The sequence below is a fragment of the Balaenoptera physalus genome (genome assembly GCF_965194825.1).
Source record: "Balaenoptera physalus genome assembly, chromosome: 20".
Classification (NCBI taxonomy): Eukaryota; Metazoa; Chordata; class Mammalia; order Artiodactyla; family Balaenopteridae; genus Balaenoptera; species Balaenoptera physalus.
In genome coordinates, this window is record NC_138901.1 from 40293389 (window position 1) to 40313290 (window position 19902).

General features: G+C 40.1%; 2 protein-coding genes across 6 annotated transcripts in view; one reads left to right on the plus strand and one right to left on the minus strand.

The window, feature by feature from the left end:
* The window catches only part of CLTC (clathrin heavy chain), a 64959-nt gene extending 55985 nt beyond the window's left edge, over positions 1 to 8974 (plus strand). For 3 of the 5 annotated variants that reach the window (XM_082439885.1, XM_082439886.1, XM_082439888.1), the window contains 2 exons: positions 1052 to 1127; positions 3278 to 4322. In XM_082439885.1, the coding sequence (XP_082296011.1) occupies positions 1052 to 1127; positions 3278 to 3402 (201 nt within the window). In that variant the 3' untranslated portion in view covers positions 3403 to 4322. Of the gene's footprint in view, positions 1 to 1051; positions 1128 to 3277; positions 4323 to 8799 lie in introns of those variants that run through there. The other 2 variants (XM_082439887.1, XM_082439889.1) reach the window with 1 other exon arrangement.
* On the minus strand, positions 8882 to 19891 carry PTRH2 (peptidyl-tRNA hydrolase 2). Its single transcript, XM_082440186.1, has 2 exons — positions 19751 to 19891; positions 8882 to 9511 (listed from the first exon to the last, which is right to left on the minus strand). Exon 2 carries the CDS (start codon positions 9509 to 9511, stop codon positions 8972 to 8974), a length of 540 nt encoding a protein of 179 aa, XP_082296312.1. The 5' UTR covers positions 19751 to 19891; the 3' UTR covers positions 8882 to 8971.
* Positions 19892 to 19902: the final 11 nt, after the last annotated feature.

A 19902-nucleotide genomic window follows, 5' to 3' on the forward strand; every position in this document is an offset into this window, starting at 1 on the left:
GATAGACCAACTATAAGACTTTTAATTTTAAATACAGTCTAAGAGACAAATATAGTACAGTTTAAAAGGTAAATGGAAGTGGTACGGTGGAGATTCCCTAATCCCAGTGTCCTAATGTCATTCTCCCCAGTCCTTCACAGAATTCCAGATTCAAATCATGTTAATCCTACAAGGAACTCTGTAGATTATCTCATTCAACTGACTCACTGTATAGACAAGGAAATTTGAGGGTCAGTGCAATGGTTTGCCAAGGTCACACAACTAGTTAGTGGAAGGATCTATGTATTCCAGCTCTTTTCTTCCACTAATATATTTGGACTCCTCTACAGTATTATTTCTGTCTGATACTATCCAGTTTTACTTATAGAGTGGCTAGCATATAGTAGCCATTTGCTTCTTTGGCTTTAATTAAAAGCAAAAAATGTCTTCCTCAAAGAAGTTGGGGGAGAATCAGGCATTCCTGGTTCCTTCTTAGAACATAGAGCATCAATACATGCAGCCTGTCTTTATATAAAAAGATTGAATATGGAGCCACTTGAATCTTAAACTTCAGTCCGCACGTAATCAATATTGACAGAAGCTGTGCACAGTTGGCAAAAGAGCTCATTCTGCACAAGTACTTATCCAGTCACTAGACTCATTTCACTTTTTTGAATACCATTTCCTTTGGGGAGGGAAGTCTTGCCAGGTCATGAGTTCATTATCATTATCTTTGATAGGGTTTAAACTTCATTTGAGAAAGTGGTTCCTTCTCATTATCTCCCTCCCTCAGGCTGGCTGCATCCTAGCATGCCCAGTTTTAGCCTGGCGTGAGCTTTTATGGCATTTATAAATCCCTCCTTCCTGAGGGTTTATAATGATAGTGCTAAAAATCACCTTGACTGAAGTATGAACATTGCCATTGAATTTGAGGGGGCCTGAGAATGTTCTTTCTACTCTAGTCTGTTTTATTTTGACAAAATTTAACATACTAAGGCTTTTCCACTTTCTGCCATAAACTAGGTTTATAATACTTTTGAGGTGCTAATTACCATTACCTGTTTTTCTCCAGGTGGATAAATTAGATGCTTCAGAATCACTGAGAAAAGAAGAAGAACAAGCTACAGAGACTCAACCTATTGTTTATGGTAATCTCTTTCTCTCTTTAACCTCACAGAAATACAGTAGACAAACAATTCATTCTGTGGAGATTCTATCTCAGAAATGTAGTAAGCTCTAAAGTGCAAAAGGCTCACTGAGTTAAGGAATAAGTCTATTATTTTTTTCTGAAAACAGTCTTAAAGCGGGCATTGACATTATTCACTAAGATGATCTTTTTTTTTCTTTTTTTTTTTTTTTCTGTTGCTTTACTCACTAAGATAATCTTAAATGCAAAGGTAATCTCAAAAAACAGTCAGTTGAGATCATAACCTAATTTACCTAATGCCTGGTCACTGATTGCTTATTCATGAATTACTGAGAAAGACGTGTTGGTGAGCTCAATTTTCAGAAGTACAAAAGGTGAGAGAACATGCCAAGGTCATCTTAAGTGTGCTTTACAGAAATAGTACATCTCTTTAAATTCTGACTAGGACAGAGAACTGGATAGCGTTTCCATTTGAGAACATTCCAGAGAGATAGGATCTTCAGACTCTCAGTGAATATTTAAGGCAATTTAATTTCTTCTTACATGTGCCTTTCTGAAATACTTCCCCCTTTCCATTTCACTCATGGTGAACAGATTGATTTGAGCAATGAATTTGAAGGGTATAGTTTACAGCACTTTAACCAGGTGGTGTTGGGAGGAGGGTATAAAATTATGGCTGCTGTATCTCAACCTGCTAAAGGAAATGATAGTATACAAATCTATTATGCCATTATCTCCTTTTTACTATAGATAAGGACTTTGGGAATTTAGAGGACAGCGTAGTGTTGATAAAGTTGGAGAACATAAAGTAAATTCTTAGAGATGGGAGCAAGATGTTTGACATATTTGATATAGGAAACAAAGTAGAAACAGAAACAGGGTGGGTGTAATAATTGGGGGGCATCTACTGAATTTGGCTTATCTTCAGGGTATTTTAAATGCATAGTCCTTGTAGGCAGTTGAAAATGGGGTTGAGCCAAGGACAGCTGTGACAGTGCCACCTTCTCACCATTCCACCTGCCCAGCCGGCTAAGGAGAGGCATGATGTTGGAACTACTTTGGCATTTCTTTCAAGCCTCTCCTTCCCTCCCCCTCAATTGCCTTGAAGTCTCTGCTGTTTGTCAGAGATTTGCAGACTCATGGGGTTTTTCTTTGTTGTTCTTGTTTTCTCATCATTCCATTGTGATACTAAGAAACTAAGAAGCTTAATGAAAAAATAAAATGCTTATGTTGTTAAAAAAAAAAGGGGGGGGGTTTGAAATTTCAAGGTAGACATCAGTGTCAAGGTTAGAAGTGTTTTTTTAATAAACTGCTGGTTCCTAAAGAGTTCACTCACTGAAGACGGTTTTGGTTGTTATTCACAAAAAGGAGAGACACGAGGTCACTTGTGGGAGAAATCTCGCCCTAGGTTTACGTTATAGTGGGAGATTAAGAGTAGTACCTCTTTTGCAGGGGGTGGGGAGAGGTGTTAGGTGTATTCTCCCTCTAAATAAGCCAGGTTCTCAACAGGTCGTTTCCTGTATGTGTCAATAACTATTTAAACTTCATGAGAGTGTTAACTTAGTATTCGAAAGAGGTTGTATCCTCTAATGTATTTCACACCTAATGCATATTTGAATATGTCTTGTCTTTGACTTCTTTTTTTTTTAGTACTGGATACTTTGCTAGAAATGCATTTGGTTTTGTTACCATTTAGACATGTCTAAATCAGGAATTTAAATCTAACTTTAAAAGTTCAGTTGCGTTAAAAATATATCTGTTAAAAAATTGTTTTCCTGTGCTAATTATATTGTCACCAAATAAAATATGCAAACACCATGTGGTGATAGGCTTATTGCTAGATGTCTTGCCTAAGCATGTCGAGCATGCATGTGCTTATTGCTTTAAATGATGTATGAAGTAACATAATCACTGTTACAGTTCTGGCCCTCGGCCCTGCACGGTTTTTGTTGGCTGTCTAGGCAGGACCCTTCTCAGGGTGACTGTCGTGGTGAAATTGAGACAGTCAGAAGTGCCCCCACAAAATTCATTCAAAGTAGAATGAATTATGTTGCTAGAGTAGGGAGACTGGGGTGTGATCATCCTACGATGCTAACAGTTTCTCCCACCTCCTTGCCCCCCACCCCTGCTCCTTTTTGTTTTCTTCTGTAGGTCAGCCCCAGTTGATGCTGACAGCAGGACCCAGTGTTGCAGTCCCTCCCCAGGCACCTTTTGGTTATGGTTATACTGCACCACCCTATGGGCAGCCACAGCCTGGCTTTGGGTACAGCATGTGAGACGGAAAGCTGATCCTGTAGTCGCCTATTTTCGTACCGAAACATCGTCTCTACCCGCTTCTCAGTTTATAACGGGGGAAAACAGGCACATGTTCTTGTAACCTTTATTTCATGAAGGACTACTTTTTGTTTTTAACTGTAAACTTGGATCACCTATGTTAAAAGCTTATTTCACATTCCGCATCATTTTAGAATTTATTTTCAAAGGGGAATAGTTTCAGTGTTTTATTCACTTGGGCTTTTTTTCTTCCCCCTCATTCTTTGAAGAAGTGCTTAATATTCAATCTGTTGTGAAGAACCTGATTTGCACTCTGTAGTGTTTAAAGAAAAAAAAAAAAAACTCTAATATTGAATCTCTTAAATTTAGTGTATGTAAACAGCTTACAGTATGTATTGTCTAAATGCATTTAAATCTCTTTTATTCAAAGAAAAGCTAAAGCAGAAATATTGGTGTGTGACCATGCAAGACTGTCAGTACCAACAAAGACAACACTAATCAGCATATCCTACACTGGATTGCAGTGCTCTCCAAATTATTTGAAAAATGCATTACAGACAACTTGCCTGACTTTTAAATGAGCGTAAAAGGCCCTCTAACCTATGCAGGTTTCCTCATTACACATATAGAAAATGCTAGTGTGTTTTTGCTCACTTCATATGTAACAGGTGCCCTTATGTTGTGCTGTATCCTGTGCTTTTTTTGTGGGACCATTCCATTCAGGAACAAAGAGCACCATGATTCCAATCTGTGTGTATTTACTAACCCTTCCCTGAGGTTTGTGTATGTTGGATATTGTGGTGTTTTAGATCACTGAGTGTACAGAAGAAAGAATTCAAACAAAATATTGCTGTTCTTCAGTTTTGTTTGTGGAATTTGAAATTACTCAAATTTAAAATAAATTACTGGACTGTGGAAATAACATGTAGAATGGCAGTTTTACTTAAATATCTCTCAAACTTAAACCAAAAGAACCGTTTCATATTGGATGCTGAGGCAGTATAGGAAGGCATGAGAGCAGACGTGGAATGCGGATTGGGACGTGTGGAAACACTGCATTACACTGCGTGCATCCCAGTAGTTAATAAGGTACATGCAGTTGTCTAAAGAACCAGTCAGTGCTGAAGTGGGCTACACTTCTACTACCTCCATCATTGTAACCAGGGGGCACTTTAGGTGTTTATCTAAGCATTTCATTTATGAAGAGATCATGGATGTTAAATTGTATTAACTTGAAGTAAGAATATACAAGCATGTAGTTAACATGCTGTTCTTCAGCATGAATTGTAAAGGCCCCCAAATTGTGGGTATTTTAAGTTGATTTCTTTTAAACCAGTGTTTGAATTCAAGTTTTTTTGCTTATGGCTGAGAATGTTACTCTAAGTTCATTTCACTGTTAATTCTCAATAGTTAGAGAGCCCCCTACCTAGCTTTGTATTGCTCTATAACTCTAAGTCAAGCCATTGACCATAAACTCCACAGAATGGTTTTTTAAAACTTAGAACTCCTGCTTTTCCCCACCTTCACCTCCCCGCCAACCCCCCAATATTCCTATAGGAAATTATAGTATTAGTTGGAAAAATCCCTTTTCCTTTCTTGGTTTGTCGTAGGGAAAACATCTTGCTGCTCAGGTCCTGGGCGTCCTGTTGTTTCTCCTGGATCTCAGCCCCCTTTCTTCATCTTTGTCAAAAGCAAGAGATTTTTCTCTTTTCCCTTCCCATTTAATAGAAACAAGTTAAAATACTTTAGTAAAGGTTTTCTTACAGCATACTTAAGAGTTTTTTGGTTTTTTTCTTAAAGCCTTGTTTTAATCTGGTGCTATGTCTGTGATACTGAGTTGCCCCTTAAAACCATCCATAATGGGCTACAGTAGAAAGAGAAACTGATGCAGCGTATAACTTAGGTTCAAATTGAGAGCAAGCTGAACTTTTGAGCTTGTTCCTTCACCTGTATGTTAACACTATGAGTAATTTTCAGGATTATTTGTAGGAGTATGTTTAAATTACAGAACACCTAGGTCAGTACTGGGCCGTAGTAAGTGTTGTACAATAAGAGACAGAATGAATTGGTAATAAACTAATTTAAGGGATCTTCCCTAACTTTCCTCTGAATAGGATGATGGTCGATGGTCTGGGAGAAGGAACTAAAAACAGAAAACCAAGAGTACTAAGAGTTCTTTACCACTCTCTAAAGGTAACTAAAACAGGAGGGAAGAAGGGGAAAGAGATTCATAGGAAACTTTTCAGGAGGTAAACATGCTTTCAGTTATCTGCCTCCCTAGGAAGAACACTTCTTCCTCTTCCTCCCTAGTATCCAAATACAGACATTATACCCCAAAAAATGTGATAATTGTTGACAGTCATTTCAACAGACATTAGTACAATAGCAAGAGACTGATGATCTCCAAGTAAGGCTGCTTTAATTTTCCATAAATTGATTTAGTCATGCAGATATTCTCACTGTCGTGCAGGGGTCCCCAACCCCTGGGGACCTGTTAGGAATGGGGCCTCACGGCAGGAGGTGAGCAGTGGGCGAGAGAGCGAAGCTGCACCTGTATTTACAGCCGCTCCCCACTGCTCGCGTTACCGCCTGAACTCCACCTCCTGTCAGATCAGAAGCAGCATTAGATTCTCATAGGAGCATGAACCCTACTGTGAACTGCACATGCAAGGTATCTAGGTTGCGTGTTCCTTGTGAGAATCTAATGCCTGATGATCTGAGGTGGAGCTGAGGCGGTGATGCTAGTGCTGGGGAGCGGCTGCAAATACAGATTATTGTTAGCAGAGAGGTCTGACTGCAGACTCTCATCAAAACCCTATCAGTGAGTGGCAAGTGAAAACAAGCTCAGGGCTCCCAGTGATTCTGCATTATAGTGAGCTGTATAATTATTTCATTATAGATTACAATATAATAATAATAGAAATAAAGTGCACAATAAATGTAACGTGCGTGAATCATCCCAAAACCACCCCCTGCCCCCACCCCAGTCCGTTTAAAAATTGTCTTCCATGAAACCAGTCCCTCGTGCCAAAAAGGTTGGGGACCGTTGCTGTAGCGGTTCTCAAACTTTTTCTGAGGATCCTTTTTATACTTAAATTACTGAAGATCCCAAAGGGCTCTAGTTTATGTGGGGTTTTATCTATTCCTACTTACTGTATTTTAGTAGTTAAAACAATTTTTTAAGCTATTAACCATTTAAATATGACTAATAAACTCATTGAATGTTAACATAAGCAATAATGAATTAACCATATTTCCCCAACCAAAAGTCAAGCACGAAGAATGGCATTGTACTATTTTTTACAAGTCTCTTTAAAGTTTGTTGTAACAGAAGACTCCTGGACTCTCATATCTACTTCTGCATTCAATCTGTTATGTTCTGAAGTATATGAAGAAAATCTGGCCTCATACAGATATTTAATAAGGAAAGGAAGGAGTATTTTAATAGCCTTTCCAGATACTTGTGGTTAGCTGAAATGTGGACTCTGAAATCATGAAGATGAACTTTTTGTAGTTGTATCTGCCAAACACCCAGGTCTGGTTAACTAGATTTTGTCAGTTCTTGCAAGTAAAAATGTTTGATGACAAAAGCAGCTAGTTCAGCTCAGGACTCAGCCACAAGTGTTCTTCCTCAAGATGACAGTCACACTTCAGTGTGTACCAGAAGTGTTTGATGTTACATAAAATATAAAGACAAACAGTCAAGGATCAAATTTAGTAATTTTTTTACTGCTTCATCAACGACATGAAGTGAATTTTTTTTTTTTTTAAACTAAGTGTAGGGCAGTGAAAACTGCAATGACTACTTGTACAGGTAGGTGCCCCTGCCTTGATTTGTGAAAGGTGCCAGCAGTATTACCCACCATTGCTTTTTTATCATCACTGCAAATGTCAAAACAGTGGAAAAGAATGTCTTAGTATTAGGAAAATTGTTTTGACCCCCTGCAAGTGTCTTAGAGACCCCAAGGGCTGTACAGAGCATACTCTGTGAACCACAAGATTATGAACCCTATAAAATAAATATGAAAGTACAGGTGAGCTAGAAAACAAATATGATATTTCCATAACTACCAGAATTTGTGTACTATTCATCCTAGTAGATATGCCATGATTTATTAAAATTACTTCTATCAGCCACGGCAGACCATCCTGTCGGGAATGCACTTTTGAACCTAGAACCGTCAGTGTCTGAGGCAAGCCTCAGAAATTACCGGAGCCAGAATCATACATTTAGGATTGGGTTCTCTTCAGCTCAGTTACATGCTGTTGCATCACTTTCGAATCCAGTATAAACATTCTATTTAGAAACAGTTGCTATTGCGGCATCCTTCACACTTGCAATTTCTTCTGTGCTGTCAGATGCCAGTGTAAACTACAAAACTGACGAAATAGAACCTTTAAGACTGGCTGCAGTAGTCTTTAGTGTTCTGCCCAGACTCCACTGACCTTAGAGCTTGCAGTTGTGCTATATTACTGCTTATGTTGAAGTTAACTGCTAACTAATGCTAATTGCTGAAGTTAACCATGGAGAGCTGCAGTCACTTAACATGTGCCTGTTACCAAAATTCTCCCTGACATCATCATAGTTCTTAGGGATATACTGAATTTAGAAATCCTGTCAGGATCCCCCTAAAGAAGGCTTTCAAGAAAAATGGCTTTTCGCAAAAAAGAGATCAGGAAGCTATGTGGCTCTTGGGAGCTGGAACCTTCATATTCTGGGCAGCTGGTATAACAGTAATTATTGGAATTATGTCATGCTAAGTGTATAATGATCAAAAGGGAAATAAGGTGCCCTTAAATAATTGTCCAGTTCCTTAAGTTCTAGGTAAAGAAATAGCGGGATGTTGGGATAAGCTACATTCACTTTACAATCACCATAAATTCTTACGTGGGCCCATTATCACCTTCAAGGTCCATACAAGTCACTTGGCAAGTTGCAATGCCTTCATTGTTAGGAAAGGGGGGGAACTAAAGAGATGAAGGACCGCTGCTGAGAAACTTTAGCCAGTGTGGGTCAGGGAATGAACATGAAACACAGCACGGGTGGGTTATATCAGTGCTATAAAACCTCAGCTTTAAGACAAATCCACAAAGTTAGATTTTAAACCCATGATCTATTAATAAGATAGGCAGTCATCCAAAAACTGAAGGCAGGAAAAACAAACTACAGTTTGCACCTAATGGTAGTACCCTTGACCCCTGATCCTCCAAGGGAGGTAATAGAAGAGCTATTAACACACAAAGGGACCGAACCACACATAGGAAATGCTGTTTCCCACCTCGTAATCCAATTTTATTGTGACCTTTGCCTCTCATCTTAAATATTTCTTGTTTCAGCACCCATCTCTTGAACCACCAGGACTATTTATTAACCAAACTTTTTTTTTTTTTTTTTTCAGCCCAAGATAACTGTGTAACCAGGCCAAGTACATGATTGATAGAAGAACACAGGAATGGATTTTCATCTCAAGAATACATAAGTTGGGGGAAGAAATTCAGCTTTTATTGTTAGAATTTGACAGTTTCAAACCCTTGTGGTGGTGGGATGACCATCATCATACAATATTCCACCTAGTAAAGTTTTAGGTGACCAGTGACCTTGTCAATTAGGTCTACTGGTCCTGGCCCAATTCCTAGAACAGTTCGAGAGCCTGGTACAATCTGAGTACGTCCTGCATCTTGGATTAAACTTACAGTCAGTCCCAGCATTTTTGCATGGGTCAATAATTCAACTAGAGTTTCTTCATCAGGAGCTCTGACCACCACTTTGGGCTGGCCACAGTATTCCCACTGTTTGAGTAATTCAGGGTTTCTCCTTTGAATTTGCTTGTAGGCAGAAACAGCAGCATGAGAGCACTGGGCAGCCACTTTCCCTTTTCCCATCTTTAAGTCATTTCGAACCACAAGAATCATTTTGTACTCCCCACCCTCTCCTAAGATGCTTGCTTCTGTTCTGGTGTCAGTGTCTGTCTCGCTCACCGAGCTCTTGGGGATCATTCCAAAGCGTACTCGGAGTCCCCAGCCCAGGCACATGCCACAAGCAACTCCGGCTGCCAAGCTGAGTGCACCAGGATTAGTCAAATATTCCATAACCAAGGGTTTGGAGAGCATCTGAAAGGAAAAGAAAGTTGTCACTATCTAGCAGTGGAAAGTTACAGGCTTATCAGATAAAACATCCTGACAGTATATAAGCAGCAGTATTTTAATTCATCCAGAAAAAAGGCAAAATATGTTTTGGATCTTAGGCATGTACTATTTTTTCTCCCCTGTGTACTAGAAAAGGTTCAAGAATACAGGTGAAGCAGTTTAGGTCATTTTGAATCTCAATGTGAGGAGTACATCTCTTTCTTGGATACAACAAAGCTCCGTTCCTCAATTTTTGCTAAGTCTTGTGGAGAAAGGAAATGTTCTGTTTTACCAAGATGCCTAAAGGATCTAGAGAAACCAAGATTAACTCACTCTTTCTGGAATATAGTGAGTGCTTATTTACTTGTGTCTTCGTACTGCATTAATTCTTAATGGGGATGGTACCAACCCCTCAGAGAAGTTCCTGGGTGTCACAACAACGGACCTGGAGTGAGGTGCGCTGCTGACATTTACTAGACCTTGGCATGGAATGCTAAAAGCCTTATACGTGAAGATTTGTCCCACTGGACATTACTGTAGATGAAAAACTATTAATGTCTGAGAGTAGAACCCAATTTCATTTTGCATACGAACACAAAGTATTTTTTGCATAGTTCTGACACACTCAATTTACCAGTAGTATAACTATCATATAAATCAAAGGAAGATGATCCTGTATCCTCATTATTTTAGAAATTCCTATTACCCCAGCAAAGCTCTTCACGGTATTTGAATCATCAATAAAGCACTTATATCAGTCTACATTTGAGGCTGTTGGATTCATGACGCTTCAGTGTATAGGCACAAACAGTCATCAGTTTCTTCTAGTGGAATAAATAGTACCTAAGCATTTATACATTGAAATACATGGGGCCATCATGTTTGTAGAACTTACAAGTGGTGCCCTTGGAATTGTACAGTGCATAATCTGTGTGGCATAGATGGCAGTCCTGGAAATACATATTTTACCATAAAGTTCTTTTTTTTATTCTCTTTTTTGTTAAAATTAGAACATATTAATGTTTTTGAAATTACATGGTAGGCAAGGTATGCAATGTTAGTTATCAAATGTTTTAAAATGAGAATAATATAGGGAATCTTAAAACTTTTTTGAGATGTAATTCACATACTATAAAATTCACCTTTTTAGTGTACAATTCAGTGTTTTTTAATATATCTACAATGTTGTACAACCATCACCACTATCTAATTCCACAACATTTTCACTGCCCCAAAAAGAAACCCCTACACCCATTAGTAGTCCCTTCCCATTTCTCCCTCCCCCAGTCTCTGGTAACCACTAATCTACTTTGTCTTTATGGATTTGCCTATTCTGGACATTCATATAAATCAAACCATACAATATGTGGCCTTTTGTTTCAGGCTTCTATCATCCAGCATATTTTCAAGGTTCATCCACACTGTGGCATGTATCAATACTTCATTCCTTTTTTACTGATGAATAATATTCCATTGTATGGGTATACCACGTATCATTTATCTATTCATCAGTTGATGAACATCTTGGTTGTTTCTACCTTTTGGCTATTATGAATAATGCTGCTATAAATACAAGTTTTTGTGTGGACATTTGTTTTCGTTTGTCTTGGCCTTATACCTAGAAGTCTAACTGCTGGGTCATACAGCAACTCTTTAACTTTGAGGACCTGCCAAACTATTATCTAAAATGGCTATACCATTTTACATTCGTTGCAAGTGACTTTATTTTAAAAAAACTGTGTGTTGGGCCTGGTAGGGTTGAGAGCCACTTCTCTAGTGCCTTATGACTCAAGTCTCTAATTCAGAAACAAAAAGCCAATGCCTTTGCAAACAGATCTTCATATAAGTCATGGCTGTCTCCAGATCTCAAAGAAGGATTGGGAGGATTATGAGATAAACCAGGCTAACAGACCTTCAGTAATTGTTAGAGAATGATGGAGTACACTTAATATCTGAAGGAAAAGAAAATGACTATGAATTCTTTTGTCTCCAAACTATAAAAATATAATTTAACACATTACACTGCTATACTATGTATCTTGCTTTTCTAAGTCAAACGTACAGTTAATAAAAAATTGAAACAACCCAATATCCCCACATTTGCAATCTCAAATTCAAACCCTGCCCTCCCCAGAACAAAGCTAATTTCCCTGAAATAGCTACTTAATGTTATAAAACCTCTATCTCCACTTCCTTGGAGTCCATTAGAATCCTTTACTATTCAGTTACTTTCTGAAACACCTACCAAAAAAACTCTGCATTTTATAGTAGTTCATGCATCTCCTTCTCTAGTTGGACCCTGTCTGGAGCTACCTTTTTTTTTTTTTTTTAAAATGGTTCAATTTCTCCATATCCTCACTAACACTTGTTATTTTCCTTCTTTCTTTTTTTAAATTTATTTATTTATTTTTGGCTGGGTTGGGTCTTCGTTGCTGCACACGGGCTTCCTCTAGTTGCGCGAGCAGGGGGCTACTCTTCATTGTGGTGCATGGGTTTCTCATTGCAGTGGCTTCTCTATGTTGCAGAGCATGGGCTCTAGGTGAGCGGGCTTCAGAAGTCGTAGCATGCGGGCTCAGTAGTTGTGGCTCGTGGGCTCTAGAACGCAGGCTCAGTAGCTGTGGTGCATGGGCTTAGGTGCTCCGCGGCGTGTGGGATCTTCCCGGACCAGGGCTCGAACCTGTGTCCCCTGCATTGGCAGGCGGATTCTTAACCACTGCGCCACCAGGGAAGTCCCTGGAGCTGCCTTCTTAAATGGCCAACTTTTACAGATACAGAGGCAGGAATACCAGGACAATGTGGTGAGGAACATATTTCCAGAAGTTGATAGCACTCTGAGACAGTCTGTCCATTAGTTTTGGCAAAAAACTAATGTGGGGTAGTTGTGGGGCAGAAGCTAGTTTGAGGCGGGGTCAAGAAAGAGAAAGTGAAAGCAAGCAGAAAGAAAAAGCAACAGATACAAGGGGCTGTGAAGAAAAAGGAAAGGTTTTTTTTTTCCCTCTTAGGATGGAAAGATGAGTATATACAAATGTTGAGCATATTTAAATGTTAATGGATGGACCCAGAGAAAAGGAAGGTAGATGCTCAAGACAGGGAAAGAATAATTAATACAAAGCAGTAGGTGGGAGGCACCTTAGTTCCTGTGAAGAGATTTGGTCTTGGAAAGAAGGGACACCTTTCCCAATGTGACAGGTTTAGATGCAGGTAGGGCTGTGGATTTGTAAGCAGGAAATTGTTCCTTGGAGGGAGTTATTTTGTACAAAAGTCAAGCTGGAGTTGAGAAGAGGAAGACTGAAATAAAAGTTACAGCAAAACACAGCAGGATTGCAGAGGAACATTGAAAACATGGTTAGGATTAGTAATGATTTTATAACGGTACCATACCTACCAGTTATAATCTTCTCCAGCAGTACTTAGCAGCCTGAGTATAGGTAAAAATATAGAAGAGATGACTTCATACTTCACAGAGAAAATAGAAGCCAGAAGACTAAAACCACATAATCACTGCCTCCAAACATATAAACTAAATCTGCTGCACCTATATTCTTCCTTCATCCTCCCCATCTACGACAGATAGTTGGATTTATCCAAGTTTGAATTCTACTAAGAGTAAGCACCAAGACACAAGGGCATAAGGGAATTTAGGGTGAGGGCCAAGAATGTTTGAAATGATAAGCCATGAAATCCACATTTTTAGAAAATGATTTAAGGACAGGAAGGTGACAGAGGATATGCACATGCTATTAAGAAAAGGTATGACGGAAGTAAGCTGGAAAGGCAGATGGCTGTGGTTAGAGAGAGATGTCTGGGGTTTTGAGTTTGGAAATGGAACATTATAACGTGATGTAAAGTCCCAAGTGTAGCTACAGAAATAGGTTATCTGAATTATAGTCAGAAGTGTGTCATTAAGCTCATCTGCTTTCTTAATTATTTTATTTTTATGATATATTGCCTCCTTCCTCCCACAAATATTAACTGGTTCTGCTCTAGGATCTGGGGGAATACAAGAGCACACAAAGGAGAAAAAGTCCCTTCTGTCATGGAGCTTATGTTCTGGTAGTGGTTTAGAGATGACTCAGTCCTAATTTTGAATTTCTTTCATTTTATTTTAAGAAAACTTCATGTTGTCATAGCTCAAAGCTTCAATGGTACTTTGAATGTATTGTGTCATTTGATCCACATAACTGTAAGAAGTTAGCATTAATTCTATACATTGAAAATGAGGAAACTGAGGCAAAGAGAAGTTAAAAAAAACCCAAACGTTTGCTGACTTCCTATGTACCAGACACATACTTTGTTAGACTAGGAATACGGTGAACAATACAGGCCACTGCCAGTTCACAGATGAGTGGAGGAGAAGACAAATAATTACATGGCTGGTAAATGTTATGAAAAGGCATTAGGGAGGACTTCCCTGGTGGTCCAGTGGTTAAGAATCTGCCTTCCGGGACCTCCCTGGTGGTGCAGTGGTTAAGAATCTGCCTGCCAATGCAGGGGACACAGGTTCGATCCCTGGTCTGGGAAGATCCTACATGCCACGGAGCAACTAAACCTGTATGCCACAACTACTGAGCCTGTGCTCTAGAGCCCTTGAGCCACAACTACTAAGCCCACACACCACAACCACTGAAGCCCATGCACCTAGAGCCTGTGCTCCACAACAGAGAGAAGCCCCTGTTCACCGCAACTAGAGAAAGCTGGCATGCAGCAACGAAGACCCAACGCAAAAAAAAAAAAAAGAAGAGTCTGCCTTCTAATGCAGGGGACACAGTTTCGATACCTGGTTGGGGAACTAAGATCCCACATGCCGCGGGGCAACTAAGCCTGCGTGCTGCAACTACTGAGCCCACGTGCCGCAACTACAGAGCTTATGTGCTCTGGAGCCCACATGCTATAACTAGAGAGCCTGCAAGCTGCAACTACTGAGCCCACATGCCACAACTAGAGAGCCCGTGCATAACAACTACAGAGGAGCCCGTGCGCCGGAACGAAGAACCTGCGCACTGCAACGAAGATCCCACGTGCCGCAACTAAGACCTGACACAGCCATAAATAAATACATACATACATAAATAAATATTTTTTTTAAAAAAGGTGTTGGGGAGTACATAAAGCGCTTTAGCTCAGTGTAGGAGGTCAGGGAAGGCCTCGTTGAAGAAATATTTAAAATGCAACAAAGGATCAGTAAGAAGATAGGAGGCGGGAAGATCATTTCAGGCAGAAAGAACACCAAGTGGGCAGGCCAGAGGAGAGAAATACAATATGTCAAATGACCTGAAAGCAGTCCAGACTGCTGGAAGATGGAGAGAAAGAGCTGCAGAGAACAAAGTGAGAAAGAAGGGCAGATCACAGAAGGCCTTGTAAGCCATGTTAGATGGTTTGGAATTTACCCTAAGGACAATGAGAAGCTGCTGCAGGGAAATGATTTTTGTTTTCTAAAAGATCACCTGGGACTTCAGTATAAAGAATGAATTAGAAGCTGTTAAGAATAGATACAGGGGATTGATCAGGAGACTGCTATAACGTAATAATAGTAACAGTTAATAATTGCTAAATTAGGTTTTATATTAGGTATATATTAGGTATTGACACTCTACATGAATTGTCTCCTTCAATGTTCCCAACAGTCCTTTAAGGTAAATACAGAATTACTATCTGCATTTTTTCAGATGTGAAAATTGGGGTACAGAGAATATAAGTAGCTCACCCAAGTTCAGAAAGCTAGTAAATGGTAGCCTGACTCCAGAGCCTGTGTTCTTAACACTACTCTGTTGCCTTTCCCAGTAGTCTAGATGAGATGACAGTCACTCAGAGAAGAGTAGTGACAATGGGAAAGGAAAGAAGTAGCTGAGGCACACCTGTATGATTTGGTGACTCACTGGAAGTCTGATGATAAAAGAAATGGAGAAGTTTAGAATGACACCTAGATTTGAACAAATGGAGATTGGAAGTATACTATTTACTGATGAAGGGATTCTGGTGAAAGAGAAGGTTTGAAAGTAAAAGATACTAAAATCAGTTTTAGATATATTACGTCTGGTTTGACCAAAAGACACCCTGGTTGAAATATCCAGGAAAAAAAAAAAAAGATATATCATTTAAGAGGTCAGAAGATAAGCTTAGGGCTTCCCTGGTGGCGCAGTGGTTGAGAATCTGCCTGCCAATGCAGGGGACACGGGTTCGAGCCCTGGTCTGGGAAGATCCCACATGCCGCGGAGCAACTGGGCCTGTGAGCCACAATTGCTGAGCCTGTGCGTCTGGAGCCTGTGCTCCGCAACAAGAGAGGCCGTGACAGTGAGAGGCCTGCGCACCGCGATGAAGAGTGGCCCCCGCTTGCCACAACTAGAGAAAGCCCTCGCACAGAAACGAAGACCCAACACAGCCAAAAATAAATAATAAATAAATGATAAATAAATTTAAAAAAAAAAAAAAGAAGATAAGCTTAGGCTAGAAATACATATTTAAAAGAAATTAACATATAACTGAGGTTACTGAAGTGATGAAAGTGGGTAAGGCCACTGGGTCAAGTATATCGACGGAAGAAATGGCTAAACAGAACCTAAAGGAAACAAGCATTTAGGGATAAAAGGAGAATGACAAGGAATGACCAGAGGGTCATAAATGGTTAAGTCATCAGCACCTAGTTTCCGTCCTCTTTCACTGGTGTGCCTAAAATGGTGACAGGGCTGTACTGACATGGTACTTTAAGGCTCTAGATGCCTTTGCAGCCACAAAAAAAGAAAATAAAATGTAATTCTTATTAGAACCCACATTATCTCACAATGCATCTATCATTTAGTTACTACATGATGCTTACATATCAGCAGGACTTCTCTCTGATAATCTAACAACCAGACTACAAATAGAACAAATATTCAATTATATATATATAAAAATATATACACATACACACACACACGCACACAAACTTCTATGTCAAGAATTAGAAGGATTCTCTGCACCAATTTCTAGGTTGCAAAATAACCAAATATCCCACATACCAGACTCAGGTACTATCTGGAGAAAGGAACTACACATAGAGTATTTGTTGAATATACTCATCTAAAAGGTCATGATGCAAAGTTTCTCATTTTCTCAGCTTTATTTAAAACCAGATATACCAGTAAGAGTCATCATAAACAGAAAGCAGAAAAAGTTCCAGAAATAACCAAGCTTGTTTATCACTTCTGTCCCGTATCTTATGAGGTCTCTTAATTCTAAAATGTTTAAATTAATACTAGCATCTCTATTCTTTTTTTTTTTTTTAATTTTATTTTATTTATTTATTTATGGCTGTGTTGGGTCTTCGTTTCTGTGCGAGGGCTTTCTCTAGTTGCGGCAAGTGGGGGCCACTCCTCATCGCAGTGCGCGGGCCTCTCACTATCACGGCCTCTCTTGTTGCGGAGCACAGGCTCCAGACGCGCAGGCTCAGCAATTGTGGCTCACGGGCCTAGTCACTCCACGGCATGTGGGATCTTCCCCGACCAGGGCTCGAACCCATGTCCCCTGCATTGGCAGGCAGATTCTCAACCACTGCGCCACCAGGGAAGCCCAGCATCTCTATTCTTTAGGATGTTCTAATCTCCTATCAGCCTGAGCAGATCAACATCTAACTCCTGTAAAAAGTGTTTCAGCCTGTCCCCTTTTCTGCGTATCTATTATAGACATATATCAATAAACCCAGTGCTTGAGACTAAGGTAAAAATAACTACCTTAGTCTCATAGACAATCCCGGGCAATGATGGCACTGCCAAACGAACATGTCCTATAAACCCTCCTCTTGGTGCCTTCTAATTTCTCAGCCAGATTAAACCTCTTTCACCAATGCTTGTGATTCCATTACCTTCTGAAGCATGCTACCCCCATTTATCCTGTTCCACTGGCTATTGCCCCTTGGCCTTTTCCAACCTAAAAATCCTTCCTCTTTGACCCTTAAACCACTGCCTCACTTTTCCTCTTCCCTTCATCTCTAAACTTCTTCAGTTACCTGTCTCCCTTCCCCACTCGACTGAAACTGCTAAGGAATCAGACACTAGCTAATTGCCAAATGCAGTTGCCTCTTTTTAGGCCTCACCTTGAGTTTTCTGCACCACTCACTGATAACTTTTCTTTAAGCTTTCTTCCCTTGAATTCTTTAACCCAAAGTTCACCCAATTATCATCCTATCTTTCTGATACCTTTTTTCCAGTCTCTTTTTCTGGCTATATGTCCTCTGTTGGCCCCTGATGTATGTATTACCCAAGCTTACACATTTGGCCCTCTTTTCAGTCTGTACCTACGTTGTCCTATACAGCAACCATTAGCCAGACGTAGTCATTTAAACTTAAATTAAAACTAAATGAAAACTCAGTTCTTCAGTTACATTTAACCATATTTCAAGTGCTCAATAGCTCAACAACTTAAAAGTGGCTAGGTGCCACTCTATGAGTTAGCGAGATACGGAACATTTCCACGACTGCAGAAAGTTCTATTGGACGGTGCTGGTTTATATACTCTCTTTCCATTCAATCAATCAATTAATCAATCAATATTTACTGAGGGCCTATTGTGCACAGTTCTGGACCCTGAAGAAGTGCACTAAACAATGTAGTAGGAGGAGACAGACAATAAATAGTTGGTGAGATGAAGAATCTCACTCATTCCTGAATCAACAAATGCTGAGGATTCCTAGAGCGTCTCCTGGGCGCCACACTCGAACTTCCAGCTTCTACTAGATTTCACCACTTAGATGTCTATGAAGTGGTCTAAACTGTGTCCTACACTGAACTCAGCATCTTCCCTTCCCTCTCAAACTTCCTGTAATCTTTCCATATTTGGTTCACTTGTGCCCTAGTTCATCCTAGTCCATCTGCCATTATAATTAATTGTACTTCTAAAGCACAAATCTGATCCTGTAATTTCTCTGCTAGAAAATCACTGGATAAAAGCCTAAGGAATAAGGAAACCAAGTCCCCCTAAAACTGAGTCCCTTACCGAGTTTATGATTAATCTCTCTATCCAAAACTTTATCCCCTTTCTTGTCCGCTGTGACCTCAACCCTGCACTAACTGAATACTAACCAACCAGAGTTGATGACTGAAATTGTTGTTGTCAATAACACTGTCAATACACTAAAACTGCTGTTGTAGATATCATCTACCACTCAGGTTGTTTCTCCAGGGCAAGATGAGCTAACAGACCTCGAGCCATAGACCACCTGGCCAGAGAATCATAAACCAGAGACATCCTGACTCCTGAAACTACAATTAAGGAAAGTCACAGAAATGTTACAAGATGATTAATTCCAGCCTCGTTGTTCTTCCCCTTTAAAAAAACCCTAACTCAAACACGAAGTTGGAGTGGATTTGAGGCTTGTCTCCCACTCCCTTGCTTGGGGCGCTGCAATAAAGACTGTGCTTTCTTTCACCACAACCCGGTGTCAGTACCCGTTTGCTACCCGTTGGGTGAGTGGACCCAAGTTCGGTAGTGTAACAATAAAACATAAATCCCTTCGCAGGAATTCAAAGAACTACACAACTTGGTTTCAACCTACTTTATCCTCCTCTCCTGCTACACAGTGTACTATTCAGCCACACCAAATGACTAGGTATCTTCAAGCAGCAATCTCTCCCTGAAATAATTTTCTCCACTTAAACACACAAAAAATCCTCTTCACCCATGAAGGTGTAGTTCAAACCAAACCTGTCTTTTAAGTCTTTACTACACCCCAGTCAGTCTTAATTATTTACTTTCCAGAGCCGCTGTAACAATAACACATAACCACTGTAGAGCATAATTCTCAACGTCTAGTACAGTGCCTGGGACTGTTAAAGGATTAAATACTCCTTTAGACATTATGTCTGTGACACAGGGAGGCAATTTTTCCATCATATTCTTAGAGGGCTTTTCTTTCCTCGTAGGACTCAACAACTTGCTACGCTGTGGGTACTCAATAAATACTCAGCAGAATGTGAGGCCTGCTCTGTATTTTCTCACATTCGGAGCGAATCCATCAATGCTGCCTCAATGGAGGCGTTGCCTGAGAACTAGAAATTCTGGGTCCTTCCCCTCCCCAGAAGCTTGGTCCTTTCTTCCAAAAGACGACTGGCCGAACCGGAACAGTGGCTCCGGCGGCCACTGGGCGGGAGACAGTTTACGAAGGAGAAGATGAAAGGGTGAGGGGGTGGTTATAGAATTATATGGGAAGAAACATTCCAATTGGAGACAGAATGAAGAACATCCCCCTACCTGTGAGAGGATGACCTGCCTAGAAGACCTCTCCTCCGCCTCACTCGCAGCTTTCCGTTCTTCACTTCTGGGTAGCGAACACGCTTCCCTCGTGCGATTTACCCCTTCCGGGGTTCCTTGACAACAAGTTCCGGATCAAGAACCGCGAAGAG